General features: G+C 36.8%; 1 protein-coding gene across 2 annotated transcripts; it reads right to left on the bottom strand.

Annotated features, from left to right (window-relative positions):
* Positions 1 to 1,129: 1,129 nt before the first annotated feature.
* LOC113233113 lies at positions 1,130 to 23,633 on the bottom strand. Of its 2 annotated transcripts, none has more exons than XM_026468100.1 (7): positions 23,436 to 23,633; positions 22,631 to 22,976; positions 10,459 to 10,532; positions 5,430 to 5,537; positions 4,340 to 4,451; positions 2,788 to 2,962; positions 1,130 to 1,877 (listed from the first exon to the last, which is right to left on the bottom strand). In XM_026468100.1, exons 1-7 carry the CDS (start codon positions 23,589 to 23,591, stop codon positions 1,145 to 1,147), a joined length of 1,704 nt encoding a protein of 567 aa, XP_026323885.1. In that variant the 5' UTR covers positions 23,592 to 23,633; the 3' UTR covers positions 1,130 to 1,144. The 2 variants fall into 2 exon arrangements, with proteins under 2 accessions (XP_026323885.1, XP_026323886.1); XM_026468101.1 differs by having other exon boundaries at positions 2,788 to 2,839; positions 4,385 to 4,451.
* Positions 23,634 to 24,878: the final 1,245 nt, after the last annotated feature.

The following is a 24,878-nucleotide window of genomic DNA, read 5'->3' as shown; positions in this document are numbered from 1 at the left end:
ATAGGATCACTACCGAGGTACCCCCATTCCAACAAAAAAAGAATCGTCAAAATCGGTTCCCAAGTGTCGGAATAATCGCGTAATGTTCACTCACAAAAAATACAATCGAATTAAGAACTTCCTTCTTTTGTTGAAGTCTGTTAACAAAACCATGGTTAATACTGGATGAGTGTCATTAGTAACAGCATCCTTTACGAAAGTAATCTTGCTGCCAAACCGTTGACCGCTGTCGACAAGTGTATTTCAACCCTTAGTCCGTTATCCAATGAAACGGAGAGTAATTGGTTGAAATAACCAATTATTATTATGAGAATTGTTATTTTGGCTTTACATCTCTCCATTGACAAGACAAGAGCTCTGATTTCGTGTATAATAAGGTGACTTAAATAAAACTTGACTTCTTTGAGCATCGACAAAATATAGACTTTACACGCCACGCTTTTTCGCACTGATAGTTCGTCGTCTTAGAGTGCAAAACCTCGTATATGATTTCTATGTCATATTTCGGAACGAAAATGTGGTGTGTGGTGTGGTGTGTGTAAAATGTAGTAAAAGCAATAATGTTAGTAGTTAGCATTTTAATTATTTAAATTATACACTTACTTTCAGACATTATGGTACTTCAAAAATATATTTGAGCAAGAAGTTTCTTTTGAATAAAAATCAGTAAAACCGAAGTATGTGAAAACGCGTATGCGAAGTTTTCTCTCTAAAGCGACGATTTAGAGTAAATTATAACAGCCGCACAAACTTCGTTAAAAATGTCAAACCATTCCTACGTAAAACTAATTAAATTAATGTAAATATGTATGTATTTTAAAAACCATTAAAATAAAACCAGTTAACTATTTTACACTGCAACATCTTCAGCCTAAGATATGCCACTGAAAATACGTAACACCCATTATGATGATTACGATTGAACTTCAAATTCCAGCAACAAAAATTTGTAGTTCAATCATACACTACGTTTACGCCTTCCTACGTTTTTTAATTTAATATTTCTTAGTACATTCTAAAAAAAATCGCGAGAACCGTAACAGATGTAACGTTGTTCATGGAATAATCTGATTTCAGTCGGATTGGCGAACTAAATAAAGTTCCAATAAAGTTTTAAACAAAATTGAGCTGATGCAATGCAAAATTAAGCATCAGTCTCCAATAACATTATTTTTGCTAAATCATTATCATCTTTATTCTTATTATTGACCATTAGGTCGTCTTCGCTTGTTTTGGAAACTTCAACTTTAAAATGTTCATTATTTTCAAATACAACCACTCTATTTTCATCCTGATCAACTCTTGTTTTAATTTCTTCATCAACGTCAAAGCTTTTTAAACATTGTAGCCCTATCAAGTCACTATCATTTATTAACTGTTCATTATTATTGACTGTGTTATCTTTTTCACAATTTTCTAGAATTTCTGGTGTTTTCCCTGATTCAAAACTTTCTAATTGGTTATGAATATTCAAATCATTGTTTGCCTCTTCTTTAATTTGTTCATTATAATTGTTTTTAGAATTATCCAGCAGACAGTCCAATTGATCTTTAAGTGTAACTACATTCGTTATTTCTAACTTGATCTCTATTTCCCTAGATTGAACGTCATTAGTCTGTTCAACTACGTCAAGTTCTGTGGTCTGTTCACTATTTTCACCACATTCCAAAATATTCACATCACCACTGTTCAATTGTTCAGTATTTTGTAATTGATTATTTTTATTGTTGACTTTATTATCTAGATTGTGAATTTCACTATGTACTTTCAAACAATATAAATCGCTGAACTCTTCGTTGCAATTTAAACATTTTAAAGTTACTGGTGATTCGTTTTGAGTTTTAACGGTTGTCGGCAAGGGCGGGTGAGGCACAGGTCTAAAAAAAATACAAGAACACGTAAATATTTGGTAGTGATATAGAAAATATTTATTTCGCAACATAACCTGGGAATTAACTTTTGCACTTCTCATTCTTGTCAAATTGCATCGTTCTCTCTAAACCCCTTAACAATTTGCAACGAGAATAGGGGAAATAACGAACTAAATTCAGAATGTTATTTCAAAATATCGATTAATACAATTTCGAATGGAAATAACAAGAAACCTTCGTAAGTGATTTTAAAAGGCATTGATACTAAGTAATTGACACGATGTTTAGAATCATAGCGCAGCTAGGGAAACTTTCTTGGCATGAACTCAAATTGCCCAATATACGCAAGTAATAATGGCTGTTTATCAACCGATATGCATGAAATTTGAAACTGGCATAAAAATAAAATTCTACAGGTCGTGGTGAAGCACAAATTTAAAAATTCGATCAGCGGATCAAAGCGGAGATGATCGAGATCAAAGGTCCAGCATGTTAAGTGTCACCATATGGCAAAAATATTCAGTTGAAAAATTTTACTTATGTGCAGAACTGTAAAAAAAGATAATTATAGCTTTTTTTATAAAAAAAAAATACATCACCTAAAAAGTTTATGGAATTACGTCTATTTGCCAAGTTTTATTGAAATCGGCTAACGGAAGTGGGAGAAAATCCATTAAACCTGATTCATCCCCACATTCGCCTTCCTTAGAGGTGGAATATTTTCTTCAAATTTGAATGGGACCACTACCGAGGTACCCCTTTCCAACAAAAATCTGTTCACAAAATGTCGAAGTAATCACGTAACATAGACACAAAAAAATATAACATACATAACAGTCGGATTAACAACATCCTCCTTTTTGATGACGGTTAAAAAATGAGAAAGGCTATTTATTCTACACAAATAAAATCTTACTTCGTAACGTTCTCCGGAAGTTTGGGCTTGCCTGAACAATTCTTTAACTTCTTGCACCATCTCCTGTGATGTTTCATAAGAAGCCCATACGAATCGAATTTTCCCCCACAGGCGTAGCATACGGATTTGTTATGGCACGTTTCGTGCACCATGAGGTCCGTGAGTGTTACGAAATCTGTGAGCGAGAAATGAACATTAGAACGGTTACATCGCGCGCGATTGCATCACTACACTAGCGATTATGAAGGTGGTTTTCCACCGGTGAGACGAGAAGAGTATTTAAATTTGTATGACAATATTTCAATTCTCTCCTAGCCCATCTTCGGTGGAAATGGTCTGGATTCACGAGGATGGGCGAAGCGAAAATTGAAATATTTGTTGATGTAATATTGAACCGTACGTAGTATTAATACTCTACAACGGAAACACGAGTTCTCGCGGGAGCTCGCACGGTCTCGCGTGAGCTCGCGATGGCTATCAATATAAATCGCAAATTGTGGGATACGCACTATTTGATATTTAAAAAAAGGTGGTCTCATCTGATTCTTCTTTTAACATATTTAATAATAATAATTTACGGCACATGTTACTTCAGCCGCGTATTTATCACTAGATGAACTGAAAAGCACTGAATCTGCACTATCCATAACCACAGCGCGAGCTATTAGTGAATTTTTGGTGAAAATAGGCAGGAGAGATTTCAATTCTCGTCTCTCCTATTCTCACCTTGCCGGTGGAAAACCACCTTTAGACGGTTGTATTGATGCAGTCGCTCATGTTGAATCGTTAAATACGAGCGCCTATATCAATACAAACTGGTTAGTGCCCCCAGAACAATTCGTTACCCAAGATGATACCACGTCATATGTCGATGATATCATATCAATATTTACTATGTAACATTATAACAAAACTTATTACGACGTAGAAATGTACTATAGATTGCAGTTCAAAAAACAACAAAACTACATCTGGCCAGCTCCAAATCTACTTCCGTGCGTATATGTATAATTGCTAGCAGCAGTCCTTGTGAAAGAGTTCGTCCAGGGAAGTACAACCACCTTACCTATTTCTGCCGCCAAATAGTAATGTGAGCATTGCTGCGTTCCGGTTTGAAAGGGTAAGGGTGCTGGTAAAATTACAAGAACATGGGACTTGTGAACTTATGTCTCAGGGTGACGGACGCAATAGCAGTGCCCATACGACCTTTGCGATTTAAAGCTCTGAGTGGCACTGCAATTGTTATGGATAGGCGTGTCGCTTACCATCAGGCGCACGACTTGTTCGTCCCGTCATCTATGGTCCCGCCACTTGATATTATAAAAAAAACATATTTTTATTATTTATTTCATATAATTAACATCATATCGCACATGACAACCAACATAGTGTTATCTCAAACATTTCGTTACAATATAGGTATGTCATCCGTATAATATCGTATATAAATCGTATCGTAGTGTCGTTTACTATGAACGTAACATATCTTGTATATCAGATAATTGCCAAAACCAATTAAAAACTGCTTAAAAAATATTGAAGAACTACTCACTTCGACCACAAGTCGTGCAAGAAATTTTGGCAGTCTTTTTCTTCTCCGGCGATGCGCTATTATTCATCTTTCTTCGTACTGTTTTATAATTGTGTTGTGCTATTACGTGTGCCTGGAGCAATATTATAATTTTCTTTTATACACGTATTTATACGGCGAACAAAGAAATTAACCTTCACGATAATAATAATAATTAAATTAATAAAAATGATAAATAATAATTTATAAAATAATATTAGTTTTGTAAATCAAAATAAAATAATAAATTTAGATGACAATGATTCATATTTTTATTGTATGAAAAAAAGGAAGGTTTGGCGATTATGGATTACGCTATTTAGAGATGATACAAACCAAGTTTCTCAATCGCATAATTTCATGAAATGCAGCCGTAAAGTGGCCAGCTCGATCGTGTGATTTAACGCCGCTGGATTATGTTTTATAGAGTTATATTAAAGACAGAGCCTATAGAGCCAATCGAATCGATTGCAGCCTTAAAACTCAAAATTCGTGAAGTGATTGACCCACCATTTTGTTAAAAAATTATTAAAAACTTTGATGAAAGAATCGACATCTGTAACTGGTCGTGGTGGACATTTATCAGATATGATTTTTCATTCATAATTGCCAATTGTCAACCGTGACCATAGGGCCTGCAAAGGGCCCGAAACGTTAGTTTGTTTGAAAAAACAAATACACACGACTTAAACCCGAAAAAATAGTTTAATTTCCTACGTGTAACAATCGCAAAAACCTAAGAACTCGATATTAACTTTTAGAACTTTTTAAGACAACTATAAAGAATCTACATTTAGAGCCAACGCAAATGCTTTGAGGCCCAGAAAGAAATAACCCGCGATACTCCGAGATCGCTCTCTAAGCATTTCAATGTATAACTCATTTGAAATGGAATAGTATAAAATATACATTGACAAATTTAATGTTCTCTGCCTTGCCGTCCGCCGGTAACCAGCAAGGCAACCGTTCGGCCACGGAGGCAGTTGTTGACGTTCGGCGCCTATTTCTTTTTTTTTTTCATTCATATGGTGCATGATCAGTCTTGTGTTGTTATAGATTCTTGGTCCATTACCTTTAATCCAGAGATGCTCATAAATTGTTTCGCGCAAAGTAAACACTCCATCGGAAGGTCTTGCTCATCCTCACTCATTGGTTCCGCCTTCACTGGAGCAACCAAATACTGTAAGATGGGAATTGAAAATAGTTTAATATTATGTAGGCATTTGTCTCGAGGAGTGTGGACACGAGGTGGTTCTTTTACTTTCGTACCATTGCCAGGATAATCCGATGGAGCTGGCGTGAGCTCAAGTTAAAGTTGAAATCGCAACCAGAAACAGCACTATAGAAATAGCTAACGTGAAAAAGTTACTGCACGAAGCAAAATGTATTCAGACTGACAAATATGTGTTAAGCATACTTTAGATCTCCAAAATGAAGAGTTAAATAATTCTCATTTTGACGAGGATAGTGACAACGAATCCGACACAGAATTGTAATTTAGTCAGTTTTTAATACTATGCAGTTAACTTTATTTATTTATTTATTTATTTATTTATTTTTCCAGACTTAAACTATCCTTACAGGTTATCACCTAATGCGATAGATAAGTAACTTGATATATAACTTAACAAACCTACTATATTAATTAATTTATATAACATATTACAAATAAAGCCGCCCTTGTGAGTTCACTCAAAGTACATGTAAATAAGTCAATTTGACCAGCCACCGAGTTGAGAGTGCGGAGTGCGCGCGTCCACGGTGCCTCATCCACCAGATTAGTCCTCCCGCGCGGCACTACCAGCAGCTGCGGCCGTCGCCGACGCCCCACGTACCCGTCCGGAACATAAATGCCGATTTGCTCCAAAAGCTCTGCATTGTGTATCTTTCCTCTGAAGATTTTAAAAATGTACGACACCAATGCGAGATCGCGCCTGGCAGTGAGCGTATTATAGCCGATCATTCCCAAAACGAACAGGGTTGGGTACATTAATGGGTAATACGGGTAAACGCCGTACTGCCTCATGTACAGGTACCTTGTGAACTTATTTTGTACCCTTTCCATCATGACCGCATATTTTGCTTCATGTGGACCCCATATTACAGCATTATACTCCAGATGACTTCTAACCAGTGCGTTATAAAGCGCAATTATCGCTTTCATATTTGTAAAGCCATTAACTCTACGAAGAATAAAGCCTAGGTTCCTATATGCCTTTTTACATACTGTAACGATGTAATCACGAAAGCATAGATCCGTTTTTAATATGATCCCCAAGTCTTTGACTTCGGTCAATCTAGCCATAGGAATCCTATCAATTTTATAATCATTCTGGATAGGTGAATGTGCTCGAGAAAAAGTGATTATAGCACATTTCGATGTGTTAAATTGTAACCGGTTTTCCTTACTCCAATTCACCACTCTGTCAATATCCTCCTGTAATTTGGCACAGTCTTCCGAGCTTCGTGTGGGTAAGTACAGCTTAAGATCGTCAGCAAATAGCAGACATTTCGCCTCCCGTACGACTCTCGGCAGATCGTTAACCATTAATATAAACTCCAATGGCCCTAGATTGCTGCCCTGACTTACGCCTGACCTGGTGAAATATGGTTCGGACGTATGACCACCGTATTCCACGTATTGCTGCCGATCCCGCATATAGCTGGCAAAGAATTGCAGCAGATGTGGAGTGAATCCTACTCCCGCCAACTTCATAAGCAAAATATCTGTATCGACTAAGTCGAATGCTTTTTTAAAGTCGAAGTAAGCTGCGTCGACTTGCACTCCACTATCCACCGATGGCAAGATTCCCGACGTATAGTTAAGAAGATTACTGGTAGTGCTTCTTGCAGGTCGAAAACCGTGCTGCTCGTCTGATAGATACATGCTAACTTGCCCGAATATGTTTTTGTGAATAGCAGATTCTAATATTTTAGCCGGAGTCGACAGCACTGCTACAGGCCTGTACCCCTCCACTCTGGTTTCCAAAGCTCCCTTCGGTACTGGTACTACCCTTGTTATCTTCCACGCTTCTGGAAACACCGATGCCTTAAGGCATTGATTATAAATATGTAGAAGCGGTGCCGCGAGCACTGCTCGACAGTCTCTAAAAAAATAAGATGGAAAGCCGTCAGGCCCCGCCGACTTTTTTGGCTTGAGTCGTTGCAGCGCTGTGCATACGTCATCTAGTTTGAGCTGGTCTACATAAACTCTCGCCGCTCCATTGTGCCCCCCCGCTGCTGCTATCGCAGCGGCAACATTTAACTCCGGTCGTTCCGAACTATAGACCGAATGAAAATAATCTGCTAACTCCTCAGCACACTCTTCACCTGTCAGCGATTCACCGTTCTTTAAAATCTTTGTTGTGGTTCTACTTCCTCTTTTGGATTTGGCATAGTTCCAGAAAGACTTTGGGTTCTCTAATAAATTACTTTGAACACGATGGCAATATTGTTCTTCCGCTATTTGAATCGAGCTTTTAACCCGCGCCCTACACCGTGCGAACTCTTCGTAATCGGACCTAGATCCACTCCTCTTATACCGTTTATGAAGTATCGATTTTAATTTTAAATCCCGTATTATTTCGCCCGTGTACCATTCAGGATAAACGTACCTCCAATTAGCTTTGTAGCGTGTCTTTTTCGGAGCGCATCTATCCACTATAGAATTCATACTATCATAGAAAAATGACAAACTACCCTCCCAACCCAACGCATACATCGGAGACCAGTCCACGTTCGCCGTCAATGCGTATAGTAATGGGAAATTCGCCTTACTAAAATTCCAGCCTAGGCCAAACTGCGTGTTAGTGCGACACGAAGTTCCGTTTGTAAGTATTGGTGCGCGGCAGGACCCGGCGGCGGAAGCGGCGGCGGGGGGGAGGGTCGCGGTCACCACCAACGGCGGGTGGTACACGTCCACCGGCACCAGCGGCTCGTCAGCCGCGCGCACGTCCACACCCGCGCTCCCACCATACGTACTCAGCACTAGATCCAACTGTCGATCGTTACAATTACCTATTTTATTACTTTGAGTGAACCCACAGTATGCACTAAAATATTCAAAATAATTATTTACACAAGGCGGACATGAAAACAGATTAAAGTCTCCTATAACTATGACTTTTCTATACATACTACAATATTGTTCAATTATCTTAAATAACGCCATGTAATCCCTTTCCTTGCTTTTGGGTGCAATGTACACTACACACAAAACAAACATCAGTCTACCATGCAGGCCGATGGTTGCACAAACCAGTTCGAACGCATGCTCCTCGATGTTGATGTCACAAGGTAACGCTACTCGTCGCATTTGTATTCGCGGTGTGGCCACGAGACAAGCGCCTCCCTGTTTACGGCCGTCCGTTCGATCGCATCGTATAATTGTGTAGCCCGGCGGAATCATTTCGGCGTCCTGTATTGATTCATTGCAGCCCGTTTCTGTGACGGCAAACAAATCTTCACCCGACGATGCAATACTTGCGTAAAACTTTTGTAATTTAGTTCTAAGCCCTCTTACGTTTTGATAGTAGATCTCAATCAACTTATTCTTTGTTGTTGTTTGGTGTTTTGGTTGATCTACGAAACCACACCCATTCACAGAACTCTATGTTTATTGGCCAGTTTTCAGTTTGACATAGTTTGTCATATTGACTTTCCGGAACTCCTATAATAAAGGAAGCATAATCCCTTTCTGTCTTGTGTCTAATTTTATCTACTTTAATTTGTATTTCCTGACCGCATATATTACGTTCTTAATATGTTTTTCTAAATTTTCTACTGTTGTGTCCTTCTTTAAACGCCAAATATGTAAATACTTCTTTCGTTCAGTCCCTTGAATGTCAATATAGTTCGTATTTCCACCCTTTTTCACTTGACTGCTAAGGTATCTGGTCTTCTTTCTATTAACTGTTGTCCAATTTTCTTCTCTTTCTGGCTCATTTTCCTTTTTGCCAGTCTTATCTAAAAAACTTAAAGGATTCGCATCGATAACTGTTTGTAATTCAATACTATCACTAGTCTTACTCATAGTCGCTGGTTTTGTGGCCCCACCTTGAGCATTATCTTTTGGTGCAATATTTTTTGCCGCTACCTTCGCATATTGTAAGAGCGACGTCATAGGTGTGCGCTTTGTTTCCTTACTCTCCATAATGTGATTTCCCAGTTTAAGGCAAGTTTCCAAGTGTTCGTTCTTTTCTATCAGAAACACAATCCTTGATTCCAACACCTCTACTTTATTTGCTTTTTCTTGAACTACCTCCATTATTTTACGTAATTCTTGTAACTCGATTTCTGACCGATGGAATCTGTTTTGGAGCAGTGTATATTCCTTCATTTGTTCATTAAGTCGATTCTGCATTTCTAATCGAAACTCCCGCAACTCCTCTAGCACTTTGTTGTCATTATCAACCATAGATGAATCGTTTAAGTTGTAACGTGCACCGCGATTCATGTTTACGTTAGTGCTTGGGGTGTTATCCATTACTCCGCTGCTTCTCACCGGTGTATTCGAGTTATCTCCCTTTGGAATGTTACTCTTGCACTCGGGGCATACCCAATTACATTTAAATTCCTGTGTAAGATTCTCAAATACAGCTTGTGTCATACCAATACAATTGAGATGGTAAGTCTTTTTACATGTTTGTTGACCACACTGCAACACTGAAATATCCCTATTCACTGCACCACATCCGGAGCATATTGGCCCCATTTAATTAGTGCACTTAGAACACTTATGTAAACAGTAAATATTAAAAACACACAATGATCTGTAAACACGTCCGTACGCTCCGGCTACGTAATACTACGTAGTATTACGTAGCCGTATTCGTATATCCGTAACTTATATTGTATGTATTTACCACGTAAATATTTTTTTATATCCATTCCTAATTTCGATATTACAACAAAATTGAACATCATCTACATATATCAATAAACATTTATTTACTGCAACAATGTACCCTGCACTTTCATGAAAGGCCCGTACTGGTAAGTGGGTAAGTAATTTACATTTTCCGTAACAACTTTTACTATGACGCCTTTCAAAATGAGAATAAAAATATCCCAAAAAGAAAACAATATGTACAATTACTTACTCCTTCGTTCTCATAAGTTCCACTGCTGTTTGATATTGATTGCTGCGCATTCATGTCTTGCAGCGAGATGGTTCCTGGAAATAATCAAACATGATTTTACTAAAACACTGATAATATTCTAAAAAAAAATTATACGTACTCAAACCCACCTAATTAGATGTGTATGAAACCCTTTGATGAAATTAAATTGAGGTTGAAAATAAAATAATATAATACGACTTTAATCAACATTTATTACTTCTAAAATATTAACGAATAACTAAAATTCAAATTATATCAATTATAACATAAATAACAAATTTTAACATAACAGTAATAATTTTTTGTTGTGTAGATATTTATACCAATTTGTGTATAAACAAAATCATAGCTATCCGCTTTAAATTGTTAATGTTTTCTTATGATAAAAAGAAATAACGCTTTCTTTGACGTCCTCTGATACTGGCTTCCCATGGCCCTTGTCTGCAAAGGCAACGCGCCGTGAGACGAGTGACGCCCTTACCGGCGCAAGCTCGTATGCATGGGCCTGTAAGGGCGAGTTCCCACTATGTCGTGACGACAGATTATCGTGCAGTTTACAATGTCGTGGCTTGTGTATTTAAATGAAGTTGTTCACATATAGCACGACACGATTAACTGTCGTTCACGATTTTTTATCGTTACGACGATAAACTGTCATCACAGTGGGAACAGCTAGAACGACAGTCGTCAGACGATAAAAAAACGCCACAATAAAAACGTGACGACAGATTGTCGCAGCTCCTATTGTCGTCACGTTTTATTCATCGCTGTCCGCACGTATTCTGCTCCCTGCACTCCCCTCTCGTACCCCGCGCCCTCAGCTCGCTTTACAGTAGCGTTGGGTCGTAGTCAGTGATGGGCAAGAAGGCTATCGTGAAACAATAAATTGTCGTCACGATCTAGTGGGAACAGCTAGTCACGATAGTCGTTCAACGATAAAAAATCGTCGACAACAGATAGTCGTGATATGGAAACAGGCTAGACACGACAGTCGTCCAACGATAATAAAACGTGACGACATAGTGGGAAAGCGCCCTAACGCGAGCTCGCTTGTTCAAAATGGCGCAGCGCGGCCCATGACATCAAAGGCCGTGAGAAGCTGCCTTTACAACGCCACGGCATGGCGCCATATTTCGGACATGTCGGGCCAATTTACTTCTGCCCAGATAAGACAGTAATGTTGTAATAAGAGGTGAAATGTCTAGAATTAAATTATTGACTATCTACACGTTAGGGAGTCACCACACTTAACTACACAGAATCGCATTAAGTCAATAAACAAATTTTACGTCCATGCGATAAGAGCGAAAAAAGACTGCGCGTTCCGCTCCGACCACCGATGCACAGTTGATACAGTTGATAAGTGTGATCATTCCTATAAGATAATAAAAACGGCACCAAGCACCCGCTCGTCGTGTGATGAATTGACTCAAGATCAACAAAATTAACTCACTTGGTCAAGGTTTTACAAATGTGCACAACAAAATCTGTAAAATATATTGAAAGTAGTAGTTTTTTAAACTCAGCATCGAGTTTTATACATTATTTGGCCTCTAATTTCCGCTTCTTACAACCACCATAATATTAAAAATATTAAACAAGACTGATTTATTATAATAATTATGAATAACTAACAACACACCAGGGCGTAATAATAACCACACATGAAACCTAATGCTGTCATAACTAAAAAATGGTGGAATTGAGAAAACAAGATTTTTTAAACACATCCCGCACTAGGGAAACCCTGTGTTGCGGGTGCCATGGACACATACATAGACAACCACAAACTACACCCAAACTCACGAGAAATATAAATGTAGGCCATTCAAGTATTTTTCCCAGCAAGGAATCGAACCCGGGGCCCCTGCGTGGCTGACCAGCAAGGTAACTGTTCGGCCACAGAGGCCACAGAGGCAGTTAAAAGTTTGAAAGTTCAAAACAATACTGAATGGATCTTATTGGGAATAATAGGATTATTTTTATGCATTTAGTAATCCACTTATAGACGATAATATAAATTTTAAGGTTCAGTACTTTTTAACCACCGACCATTTTTAGTTACGGCAGTATTTGGTGTCATATGCGAAACATACCTGTAGCTGAGAGGAAAGAACCTTAAGTGCCAAATAGTAATTTTTACTACAGAGCGTTTTAAGTAGAATGAAGCTCATACTTAGGCATTCAAAATGAATGATTCACGTTGCACCGTGCCGGGGCCGGGTCGTGCTCCGGTCGTGCGCCGGCCACGACACTGTCAAATTATGCCTTTGTATGAACTAATTCATGTTAAGACTGGGCCGGGTCTGTGCCCCGACCGGAACACGACCAGTCGGTTCTAACATGAATTAGTTCATATTATTATAAAATCCTAATACAGATATTTTAACTGCGCCACGACTGGAGCACGGCCCGGCCCCGGCATGGTGTAACGTGAACAATCTTAAAGGTCAATTAAAGTAGAAAAAAAATAAACGACGATAGGAGCTTTACCATTGCGTTGATTATTTGCATTCTAATGCAATGTTTATAAAAACATCTGAATTGCATAAGGTCTTTTACCTCCCACCTACAGACATTTGAACTAGAAAAAGAACACTGACATCTTCGAAATGTAAAAAATTAATCAACTGAACCACAGAATACAAAAAACCAACTGAATAGTCAAACTGACGTCACATACACAATTATGTCTATACTATACCTACCTATTATAAAAGAACAATAAAATCTACAACAGTTCTAAGAGGAAGTCTATACTTAAGTAGTATACAAAAGTAAACGAAAAAAATATTACTTCGCTTTTCGATATTTAACTTGCGAGCGTATGGCTAATATGTAAATGGCATCATCTTAATATACGGTAGTAGGTGCAATGCGAAGATTCATGGAGATGTCGGAATTTTTCAAGTTCCATACTAGCACGCACGGCTGGTTTCCATAGGGTGCCATAGTAGGACCTCGCTCAAAATAAAACTAGCGTCAGGCCGGTCCTGAATACACGTATTTTCTATACCCACCCAAGATTTTTGGCGGTACCAAAACTCTAAATACTTAACCACAGCTTTTTAAATATTTCCTTTAATATTTTTTTTTCGCGGTAGGATCAATTGTAGACCGTTCAATCTGTGCTATCTCTGTTCAATCGTCCCTATCTACAGAGCCGAGAGATAGGGTTTTCCGGAGACTACGGGCTCGACGGCAAAACCAGGGTACGGCGGACGTCCGGGTCAAGCCCTCCGCCAGTTATACGTCTTCACGGGCGTCTCTGCCGGACCCGGACTTGGGTATGAACTCGCCGGCGTTTGTGGTTAGCTGCAGGGACGAACACGTTCGTCTACCCCGGTAGTGTGTAACCGGCGCGTTCGTCCCTCGCGCAGTTAGCGCGTCTTAGTAGCGGTCTAGTTGAGGGCGTGAAACAAGGAGAGTCAGTTGCCATTTAAGTCGGTGGTTGTGTCCTGCCATCTTCGCAGGACACTGCCCCTTGGCATCTCCGGCACTGCCCCGGAGAGCTAGTAGAGGTTGAGCTAGACATTTTCCGCCCCCTCCGGCCGCGTAGGAATTTGGGAACTGAAGAGACGCCGTTCATTCGGGCGTCGGGAAGTGAGCGTGCCTTATAGCTCTGCCACCAATGAGGAGATTTGGTAGCCGGCTTAGAATCGGCGGCTCAGCGGTGGCTACCGTTAGGCGTGCGGAGCGCGACGAGAACTGAGCGTGCTTAGGCACGCTCCCTATTTTCCAGATAGGGAGGGTGCTATACGTGCACCCGCGGCGGTTTACCTAAGGCACTAGTCTTACAGAGAACCGGATGAAGTACGTGCAAACGTGCTGATTCGGGGTTAGGACCTGACCTAGATGGTCCCTGTGCGAGCTCGCTCGCACGGGTCATGGTGCCCTTCCCGCATAACCAAGAGGTCGATAGGGACGGGCACTATAAACAAAACTTTTGTAGAATGATATGGGCTGTTAAATCAAAATCCGGAATTTCAAAGTTCAGCTCTGTATCTTTTGTTTTTATCATTGTCTAGTTTATGTACAACCGCTTTCATAACATGGCCTCGCTTGTCGAAAAAATGTTAGTTTAAACCTTCAAATCTCACGCAGTTTTCTTGAAATCTTTCTTATTTTTATAAATGTAAATATGTTTTTTAGACTCGTTTCGAACTTTAGACGCATTAACAATCTTCGAGAGCATTTTGTATTGCTGGACCGTTTTTAACGTCAAGTCGCGACACTTGGTTTTGTTAATATTATATCTTTCGTCATATTCAAAAAAAATGTCACCAAATTTTCTGATTTTAATGACACTTATTTAATCATTTATCGGTCTGGTTTACATTGAGTGGTCCATTTTCATTATCTAATGTTATAACAACCTGCTCTACAGGATCTGTACATTCGAATATACGTAAGGTTCAATACACAAAAATAATAATTTTATTCGAAAAGGCAAGTCGGGAATGACTTTATTCTGTCCAGAAGAATATTTGAAGGTTGTATAATACAGAATTCCACGATTGCATCATTGTTATATTGTTCAATATATTGTTAATGACATCCATCAATGCTACTTTGGCTTTGAATATTTAAAATCATGTGTCTCGTACACTTATTTATGTTCAAATTTTATAATCGATAAAACTTGGTTAGCCTATCCACAAAAATAAACAAGCAAGTCATTGACCTACCAAAAGCAAGCACATTATTTTTATATTTGTTTTATGCTGTGGTGTCCTTACCCTATTATCTATTACCACCAATACTAATTCATGCTAATTAGAAGTTTAAAAGAGTGCGTCCAAACTACGTGACCCAGTCAGTGAGGAGGGAGTGTCAGGTGACAGGCTACAATGGATTCAAACTTAACCATCTCATATCGAGTTCTTAGGTTTTCGCGATTGTTACACATGGGAAATGAAACTATTTTCCGGATTTAAATTGCGTATACTTGTAAAAATAGTTTCATTTCTTAACCTCCTCATTTTTCATGTATCAAGACATAAGTTACGTTAGGCGACGTGGTGAAAGAGGTGGGTTAAAAAATATCATAATGGATTCACGTGGTTTCTAGACGCTCCTAAAGATAGTTATTTCAAACACACAACGTAGATTATATATATTAAGTTATTTGGACAATTATCGACAAACATTCTTAATTAATATTTAAAAGAATGTTATAAATAGCTAAAAAATTCAACATAAATGTTATTAAACTTATTAATGAAATATTCATTTGAAGAGAACCAATAACTAAGTTTCATATTGACTGTCATTCTATGAATGACTACTGTTAAAACAGAAATATTGAATAGGCCACGTAATCGTGGCCTATTCAATACTTCAAAATAAACATCTACATTGTGAAGGATATTTTACACACTGTTTTGACAGTAGTAATACAGTAATATTTGTTTGCCGCGAGATAACACATACATAAACATGTTAGTACATAGTCCGAGTATGTTGCAGCTATCTTTGTGCAGCATAGATTTAGTATTTATGCAGACAAATTGATGAAATTATAATAAACACCCTCCAAGTACGGTAAATCAAAAAACAAACCACCTTAATTAGTTTATGCACTTAAGCTACTTTACCTGGCACAGGGAGGTTCAACGCTTGGTAAAGTAAAATGCGATACCGATGTAACGACGGCTTGCAGGACGAAGAATACTGTGAACTTTCCAACCACTGTTCGTAATTTCGGTACATCATTTTAAATTTCAACCAACCCACCTTCGAAAATTTGTACCCTTGCAAATCAGGGTCAATTCCTTGCAAATAAAGCAAATGCTCTTTTACGCTGTTTCGCGTTTCATCGGTAACAGAAATCTTATTCTTAAACTTCCCTCGTTTGTCAATTAGTTTACCTTTGGAGAAATATCTCCATGCACGACGCACTGTGTTTGAAATAGCAAGTGTGTTACACATCATAACCTTGCATACCTGCACTTTTTCGCCGTCCAAATCTTTCGAAACAGGTAAAAAAAACTTGAACGAATACTGTCGGCGCAAACCTGGATCTGTACTCTGACGCTCCGGTAAACATCTCTCAGAAAAACGCACTAAAAATGCCCATTGCTGTGCAGTCCCATCCAAATTCCAATAGAAATTAAAAATAAACGTTCGCTGTTCGTCGTCGACTTTTTCACTACACCTACGAAAACAATTGCAAGGGGAACCTAATGATTTTTCTGCGGGTTTACCTAGTTTATTCCTACATCTTTTGCGTTTTGTAGTTTTCGGACCATTATCGTCCTGATGTGGCTCTGTGCTTGAATCCAATATTGTCTCTTCTTTTGCTACTTTTGCTGATACCGCATTCAAATATTCATTCCAAGGCAAGGCTCTATAAACAAAATCAAGCTGAGTATTATCTAGTTCTATTTCATCAATACTTTTCCCTACAATTGCTTTACGTAAAGTGTAGCCTTGTACATTGAAAGTATTTGTTTCATCATTCTTTCGTTCTGTTATGTCATTGTTGTCTTGTTCGTCGGGTTTTTTTGTGTTCATCCATGTACGTCCTCTAGCTTTCAAGTCGCCTGTGACTCGTGCCCAGCTGTCCATTACCACTTTTCCAGATATAACCAAAGTCTGAGTAAACATAGCTTGACAAACCTTAACTTTCTCCGTGTCGTTCCCAATATTTTCTGTTAATGGGAGGAAATAATTAAATCTATATTTATGTGGAGTTGTTGCAAGATGAGCTCGCGCAACACTTTTTGGCTTCTTTCTTGTTGTGAATTGTAGCACAAAGCTCCATTGATTTGAACGCTTCCCAAGTCTCCAGAAGTGGCTGAATATAAACTCCCGCTGCTGTTCAGTTATCTTATCAAAACATTTCAATTTACAAGCACAAGGTGGACGTAAAATAATTAGCTTTCCTCGAGTAGTCAGAAATTGTCTATCTAGAGACTCACCCATAATGTGACCAAGTTTATAGTCTCCCTCTTTTGCACTTTCTGCCACTTCACCCTTTTGATCAGGTAATTTCCTTCTGTGAACTGATTTTCTAATATTCACAGGGTCTTTTATTTTTTGAAGAAATGTATCTGATTTACTAGTTTTGCCATTACCAATGTCCTCCTCACATTCTCTTTCTTCATTATTCTCTGAACCACTTTCCTCTGAATCCGTTTTTGCATCAGTTTCTATTTCTATCTTAATTTCTTGAAGTTCGTCACTGAAATTGCTATGAACCGATTCAGTATCACATTTTTCAACGAATTCATCATCTGATCGAAAAACAACTTTAGTTTCCGAATTCAGTTTCGTAATGTTTTCAATTTCTATACATATTTTACCATCTCCTTTGTTGTTTGTTTTTAAATTCATTTTTCTATCGCCTTGTTGCAAAGTACGAATATGGTCTTGCGGAATGTTCCTAGCCAATATCTGTTCATATTCCGGCCAAGTGTGTGCTTCGTCTGAATACTTGTCTCTATCTAACCAGTCCCGGTATTGAGAAAACATTTTCTTAATTCCTAAGGTTTCAATGCGCTTTGTGTACAAGCCTGCTGCCCTTTGGTTGAGTAAAGTCAACTTAGACTCTCGCAAAATCCGGAAATGTTCACATACACTGGCGATTTTGTCATGATCACGTTTGGCTTTTACATTTTTACCTCTCAAATCACCTGTATTCTCATATTTACGCCAAATACTCGAGATCCTTAAATTAAAAGACAAGGTATTACAAAACATTTTCCTACAAACGCGAACCTTTTCACCGTCCACATCTTCCGAAACTGGCAAGTAATATCTGTAAATGAAATCTCTATTAATTAGTCCCTTTCCTGTATTGCACGAAAGTTTTTTATTACACTTTGCTGTAAATTTAACAATAAAAGCAAATTGTTTGTTTGAATCACCAAAACCCCAAAAGGTTTTAAATATATATTGTCTTTGTGCCTGTGTCAAAGACAATTGTTTGCAGTATTTATCAGTAGTACCGCACAGACAAGGTGGGCCCAAGCTTTTTGGTGGAACCAATATTCCTGATTTCGTTACGTAGGCTTTGCCGCAACATTTCAAATAGTTTCTTATCTTCTCAACCTTACTAACGTATCCTGATTTGACTTTTACATTACTAGCAATTTTTTTAGCAATTGCCTCTATTGTAGGTTGTTCATCCTCCACTTCAAGAATTAATCCAATATCTGTATCTTCAGATTTTAACTCAACATCTACATTGTTTTTCTTGTTAGTAGATGATTCTTCTGTTAATGTTTTGCTAGCAATTTTCTTCAAAACAGTATTCCTTTTAGGTCTCTTGTTGAAATCATTAAACGATCCTGACATCGAACTACATGTGTTCTGCGATAAATCATTCTCATCTTCCAAATTCATAGACATTTCGTTTAAATACTTATTTTGGGTTTTTCGTGTCTTCTTGTGTGCCCCGTTATCGTCCCTAGATTCTTTTATGATATCATGGACGCTGTCGGACTTGGATACAACGATTCTATTAGATTTGAAATCTTTGTGTTCCGTTTTCACTCTCTTAACGAATTGGTCATTATCTGAAGAATCCAAGACGTCAAACATTTGTGAATTTTCTTTTGTTATTTTTCTTTTTTTGCAGTGACTAATTTTATTTGAATGTTTATTTGTCTTGTTTATTTTCAATGGATCATTTTCATCGTCCAATATAGTTACGACCTGCTCCCCGGAATCTGCAAATTTAAATATAATTAAGGTTCAATACACAGATGTAATTATACTATTCATAAAGGCAAAGTGTGTAAATTGCTATTTTAAGAAAGGCAATACATTATCATTCCACAGAAAAAAAATCCCTTTAAACTAAACATACATCTGCACTTTGCCTTTGAATATTAAAAATTATAATGTGTATTGTGCACCTAATTACATTTAAATTTGTTTTTCATTTCTAATTAGCAAAACAAAATGTAAAGAAAAGACCATTAATTTATATTTAATATTGATTATGACAACATATAGATGTTCATTATCAGGTGTACATAAATCCGTCATGTTATTGTATAATGCCTTAAGACCAACAAAATATTTGTTATTGTCACACTAGTGTGAGTAATCCTCGCCTGCGTAGTCATTCAACATTTAATTTTTAATGTTCAGGTAGTTAGTATAATTGATTTATTAAATGTAAGTATGAACAATAAAACATTGTACGTTTTTTAACATTGGTGTAAATGGTTCGTTATGTAATATTTCGCGAAATCGGATGTTTTATTATTTTTCTATTTCTATTTATTTAAGCATGTTTAGAAAAAAATGACCCTTATTAGCTAAATAATAAAAAAGCAACTCCATAAAAGTGCTCAGCTGCTGAAACAAATGCGCGCCTACGACACAGGCAGGCAGGCAGGCGGGGATTAAGAAGAAACTAACATTACTTCACATATCAAAACCTATCAAGCCTTTTTTTTAGGCTACTCTATGAGCCAAAAAGCAGACTTAAATACACACACCCAAAAAATATTACCCCTCTTCTGGGGCAGTCAGGTCAAATTGATTAAAATTTTTATTTAATATTTTAAAAGAGGATCCAAATCTTTTATGTAGGTCAATGTCGTTTAATCCTCTCGACCATAAGTAAATGTGGGTGCAAAAATAAGCTTCATTCAATTATTTAATTTATGCGGATTATAATTTAGTTACTATAATGAAATGGTGACATCCATATTCGAACTAACTTAAATTTTTCATGTATATCGATAGATCTATGATGAGTCTTATTTGTGTGCACAAACTCGTACAGTAGGATTGTGCTCAGTAGAAGATGCCTTTTAGTCGTAAATTAACCATTTTCAAACAGAGGGCCTAAAATGAAAAGGTCACAATATTGGATTTGACCTGATATGACATCCTTTCACATGTAAAAAAAAATAGGGCTTGTTATACATACTATAGTAGAAAATTCAAGCTTTTTCTCATAAAGATATATTCAAAATGTCTCCAGAACTAAGCAAATTACACCAAAGACTCTTACTCATTCATCAGAAAAATTGGTAACACACTCTTTGAGTTTGTTGTTAAATCACCATCATCATTTCAACAGAAAGGCGTCCAATACTAGCTATCATAGATCTCGCTCACAGATCGCTACGACAACTAGTCCTACCGGATCTGCCCATAATGCGTTTTCGTGTACGCGGTCGCCACTCGATAACATTTCGCCTCATCGGCCATCTGTTGTACGAACACTTGAATGGCTCACTTCAACTAAAATTTAGCAATTCCCTGGGTAATATAATTCTTTTGCATATCTCTTCATTCTGACTTGATTTCAACATTTCAAATGCAACTACCCTAGCAGTCACAAGAATATTTTAAGCATAAATATTTTCTGCATCTACAAGGAGAGCACCAAGGCCACGGAAGAAAAAAAAACAATGGAAGTGCCTTAAGCCTCGTTTACTATCAGAACTGCTGTCGCCAAAACTCATACATTCATAATTTGAAACATTATGAAATCTTGATAATGATTAGTCGTTGTTTCTAATTTAAACAAAGAACAATTTCTGGAGTTAGACTTTACCCTGTTGGCATATCAACGTTATTATTTAAAACTGCAACACTGTTATAAAAAAAATAGATTGTGGTTGTAACTGCTTTTAAGATACCAATTTTCTTGGTTACACACCGTCTACTTTACTACTTTACTATGTTGTTGAGACCTAAGATTTGCTTTTATTAATAGACATTTTCATTGGATCCTATCTATTGTAGACAGTTCACCCTCTGATTCATGAATAAAATAAAAATAAGTTTAAAATTCAGCTAAAGACTGCAGCCAAAAATCATTTGTAATTTTATACTGTTTTGTTTTAGCTATTAACAATATAATTAATGAACATTAAAAGGATTTTTTTACACCACAAATCAATTTTACTAGCTGCAAGTCTGTTTATCAGTAACCCAAGTTCCTAGTACACAATTCTAGATTTTTGTGCATTATTTTACTAAATTCACATTGTGCATTCATATAGGACTCATTATTATTGTGTTTGTTTTTGAAAATTCTTAATGCTTACATCATATCAAGCTAAAGAATTTAGGACACTACATGACTGGACTTTAAATGATTTTTTATTATTTTTATTTATTTACCAAGGTGAGTTTTACATCAAATATATATATAGAATAATATAAATTCAATATGCAAATAACAATTGAATTCATACAGGCAAAGTTATGTAAAAAAATATATTTATGCAATTGATTGTTTAATAGGCTACATACACACAGTTATACAATAATATTTAACACTGCACTATCTTAATAATTTTTTACACCTTATATGTTATTATTAATATAACATTGCTTTTAACCTTAAGGGCTTGAAGTGAGACTCTTACCTTTTTATCTACATAATAGATATAAATATGTTTAACATTATTTCAGGCAAAATTCTTATGTTAATGTAGATAATTAAAGTTATTTTACACTTTAGCAGTTTTTATACGACATCGCCTTCAGTTTAAGTTAAGTTTACAAATTATTAAAACAGTAATCAATAAATGTTGTTTATCCTTTGGAAATGAAAAAAATGTTTACAATTTAAATTGCATAAATTTGTTTTTTCGAACGAACAAATGTTACAGGTTCTTGAGGGAGTCACTACACATAATAATACTTTTTTCTTTTTTTTATTTTGCTGCGCCCGTCACCCTGAGACATAAGTTGACAAGTCCCTTGTGCCTGTACCTTCACCAGTACCCTTACCATTCAAAACCGGAACACAGCAATGATGACATTACTGCTTGGCGGCAGAAACAGTTAAGGTGGCAGTACTACCCTGGACAAACTCTTTCACAAGGAGCTCTACTGCTACTATAAACCGTTTTAGTGCCTACAAATTCACTTGAAATTATTTGAGCAGTGTTGTTTACTAAGCGACAATATGTCATTTTTCAATTTTCGTCAATTATAGCAAAACTCAAGTTAAACTACTTGATTTGAAGTGAAACAATTAACGAAACTCATCAATTGTTTCAAATTCTGGCTGGCCAGTTGGAGCGCAGTTGTAACAGTAATGATTTGGCAGAATAGTTTTCAAACAAATTAAATGTCTTTTGTTTCTGTTTATAACTCAATGATTTAACCCATTATTCTTAACAAGTTATAGTATAGATATGAGCATAATTAAGAAACAAATACTCACCATTCACTGTAATCTTTATAGATGTAGGTTGTGTTATTTCCTCTGGTTCAATTTTGATGTCTAAATCTGGATTATAATCATCAGCTCCATTTGCATCAAAATTATCATCATCAGATAATACTTCTTGTTTTATCTCCACATCTTGGACATTTCCGAAAACTGCATCATTTACATTTTTATCAAGTTGTATTGGTTTAGGCCAACGTTCACCTGTAGATATATCTTTGAACAGCTCCTTGAGTTCACGATCGCTGTCTTGGACCATGTGAACAAATGCACAAGCACTGTGCAACTTAGAACAGCACGAGTGACACATTTTTTTTGAGTATGGATCCGTTTCTGAAATCTAAAATAAAAAAATATTTAATACAGCATTATGCATAAGCATGTTAGTACAGAAGGGAGCACAAAAAGACAGTAACTGCATTACATTCTAGCTCAGTGCAATAAGGAGATATATACATACACTTTTACCATATGTCAATAAGTATAAATATGTGTATAATGATATTAAACTCAGATTTGCATATCGTCATCTTAGAGTGAATATATCATATATGATTTGTATGTAATTTTAAAGGACTAGCATAAAAATGTGGAGTAAACTGTCACAAATGTACAGTGAAAATATTTTAAAATTTTGTGTGATTGTACAGCACAACTAGCAGCCACAATTAGTATTTTGTACAAGAAACAAACAACGCATGGGTCATAGTGGATCTGTACAGTACGTACTTCACGTTACACTCCATTATCTCAACAATTGGGTGTTGGTAGAAACTATTGCACAAACCTCTGAACTTACCACAACACCAGTGAGCTTAGCTAAATCAATAGCTATAGTGGAATTCCCGTTGTTCCATGGTTCGAATACATTAGGTGCCATTGGGGAGGCTTTTAGAAGGCAAGCACGGCACCTTGGATCCGGGTCCATGTCTCCTGTCGTCACTGCTCCCGCCATTTTGAATTTACCTTCCTTTTCTCCCGTACTGAATCACGTTCTAAGCCCTATAGACATTTCTCACCCTTCAGAAATCATCATTTATTATCAATACAACAAACATTTTAATGCATTGACGTTGGTTAGTTTGACAGCCGCCCGCCATGCAAAAGTAATAGACAAACCAGAAAAATAATGGTAAAAGATCCATTTTACAAACACCCTTCAAACACTAAATGAATGATTGTGTTCAAAATTATCACTAAATAATAATTTTATTATGCAGATAATTTAAGCACAAACAAGCTTTATTTTTCAAGAATCTACAACAATCTCTCAATAAAGGACAAACGATTAAAAAAGAACGTGACGTCTTATTCCCAAATTTTGCCTACACAAAAATAAACTAATAAAATGCGTTATTTAAAGAAAACTTACCACATTATTCGAAGTAATCCAAAATGTGTGACAATTCTTTGCACAAAATCATCGAAAGCAATTTTCTTACTCTTCTCACAATGATAGAAAAGGTCGCTACATTTATTATAAAAACTTTACATTACTCGTTGATTGTCTATGGTTACTTTTTTCACATCTCTGTCTTGTCGATCTTTCAATCAAGAACTTCAATCCATAAATTAAATTAACTGACGAATAAATTTTATATGTATACATATGTTTACCCCCTAGAGGATGGAAAGGTTTACCCCTCAATAGCTAGCTGCTTCCACTTTTGCTAAAATTATTTTTCAACTTTAAAAAAAATTACTCGATTGTTCAAACCACAGACATATCTGGATAGACGCCGCAAGTGTACGTACTTCGCGTGCCCAAAGTAGTGCCGCTGCTACACTTCAGAACGCAGTCGACCGTTATTGTAGATAAACACCAGCCGAAAACGCGAAAAATGGATAATTGTGCCATTATAAACTGCAAAAGTACCATAACTGTAGGTAAACGGGTAAACAGAGACGTTTCCTTCCACGGGCAAGTGATTTTGTAACCAAGAGATGCATAATTTGTTTTAAAAACAATTAATTTGGTTTTGTATGAATTTCGAGGAAAAAATATGCAACCCAGTGTATGCCTCATGATTTGTAATAAATAGATTGCGGCTTTTACTGGGTGTGATTTTTGTGGCACGTTGCCTCGAATGTCCGAAAATAGTGAGACAATAATTATATATTAATTATTACTATTATTTAATTATTACGAATAATACAAAAATATATATAATGCAAAGAATTAACAGTGCGCTGTGTTTTCAAAAACCTGGAGTTGGTCATACGTATGAGATCGTTGCTTTCG

Source organism: Hyposmocoma kahamanoa, unplaced genomic scaffold (genome assembly GCF_003589595.1).
Source record: "Hyposmocoma kahamanoa isolate Upper Pololo Valley unplaced genomic scaffold, ASM358959v1 78, whole genome shotgun sequence".
NCBI classification, from domain to species: domain Eukaryota; kingdom Metazoa; phylum Arthropoda; class Insecta; order Lepidoptera; family Cosmopterigidae; genus Hyposmocoma; species Hyposmocoma kahamanoa.
This window is presented reverse-complemented; position numbering and strand designations above follow the sequence as displayed.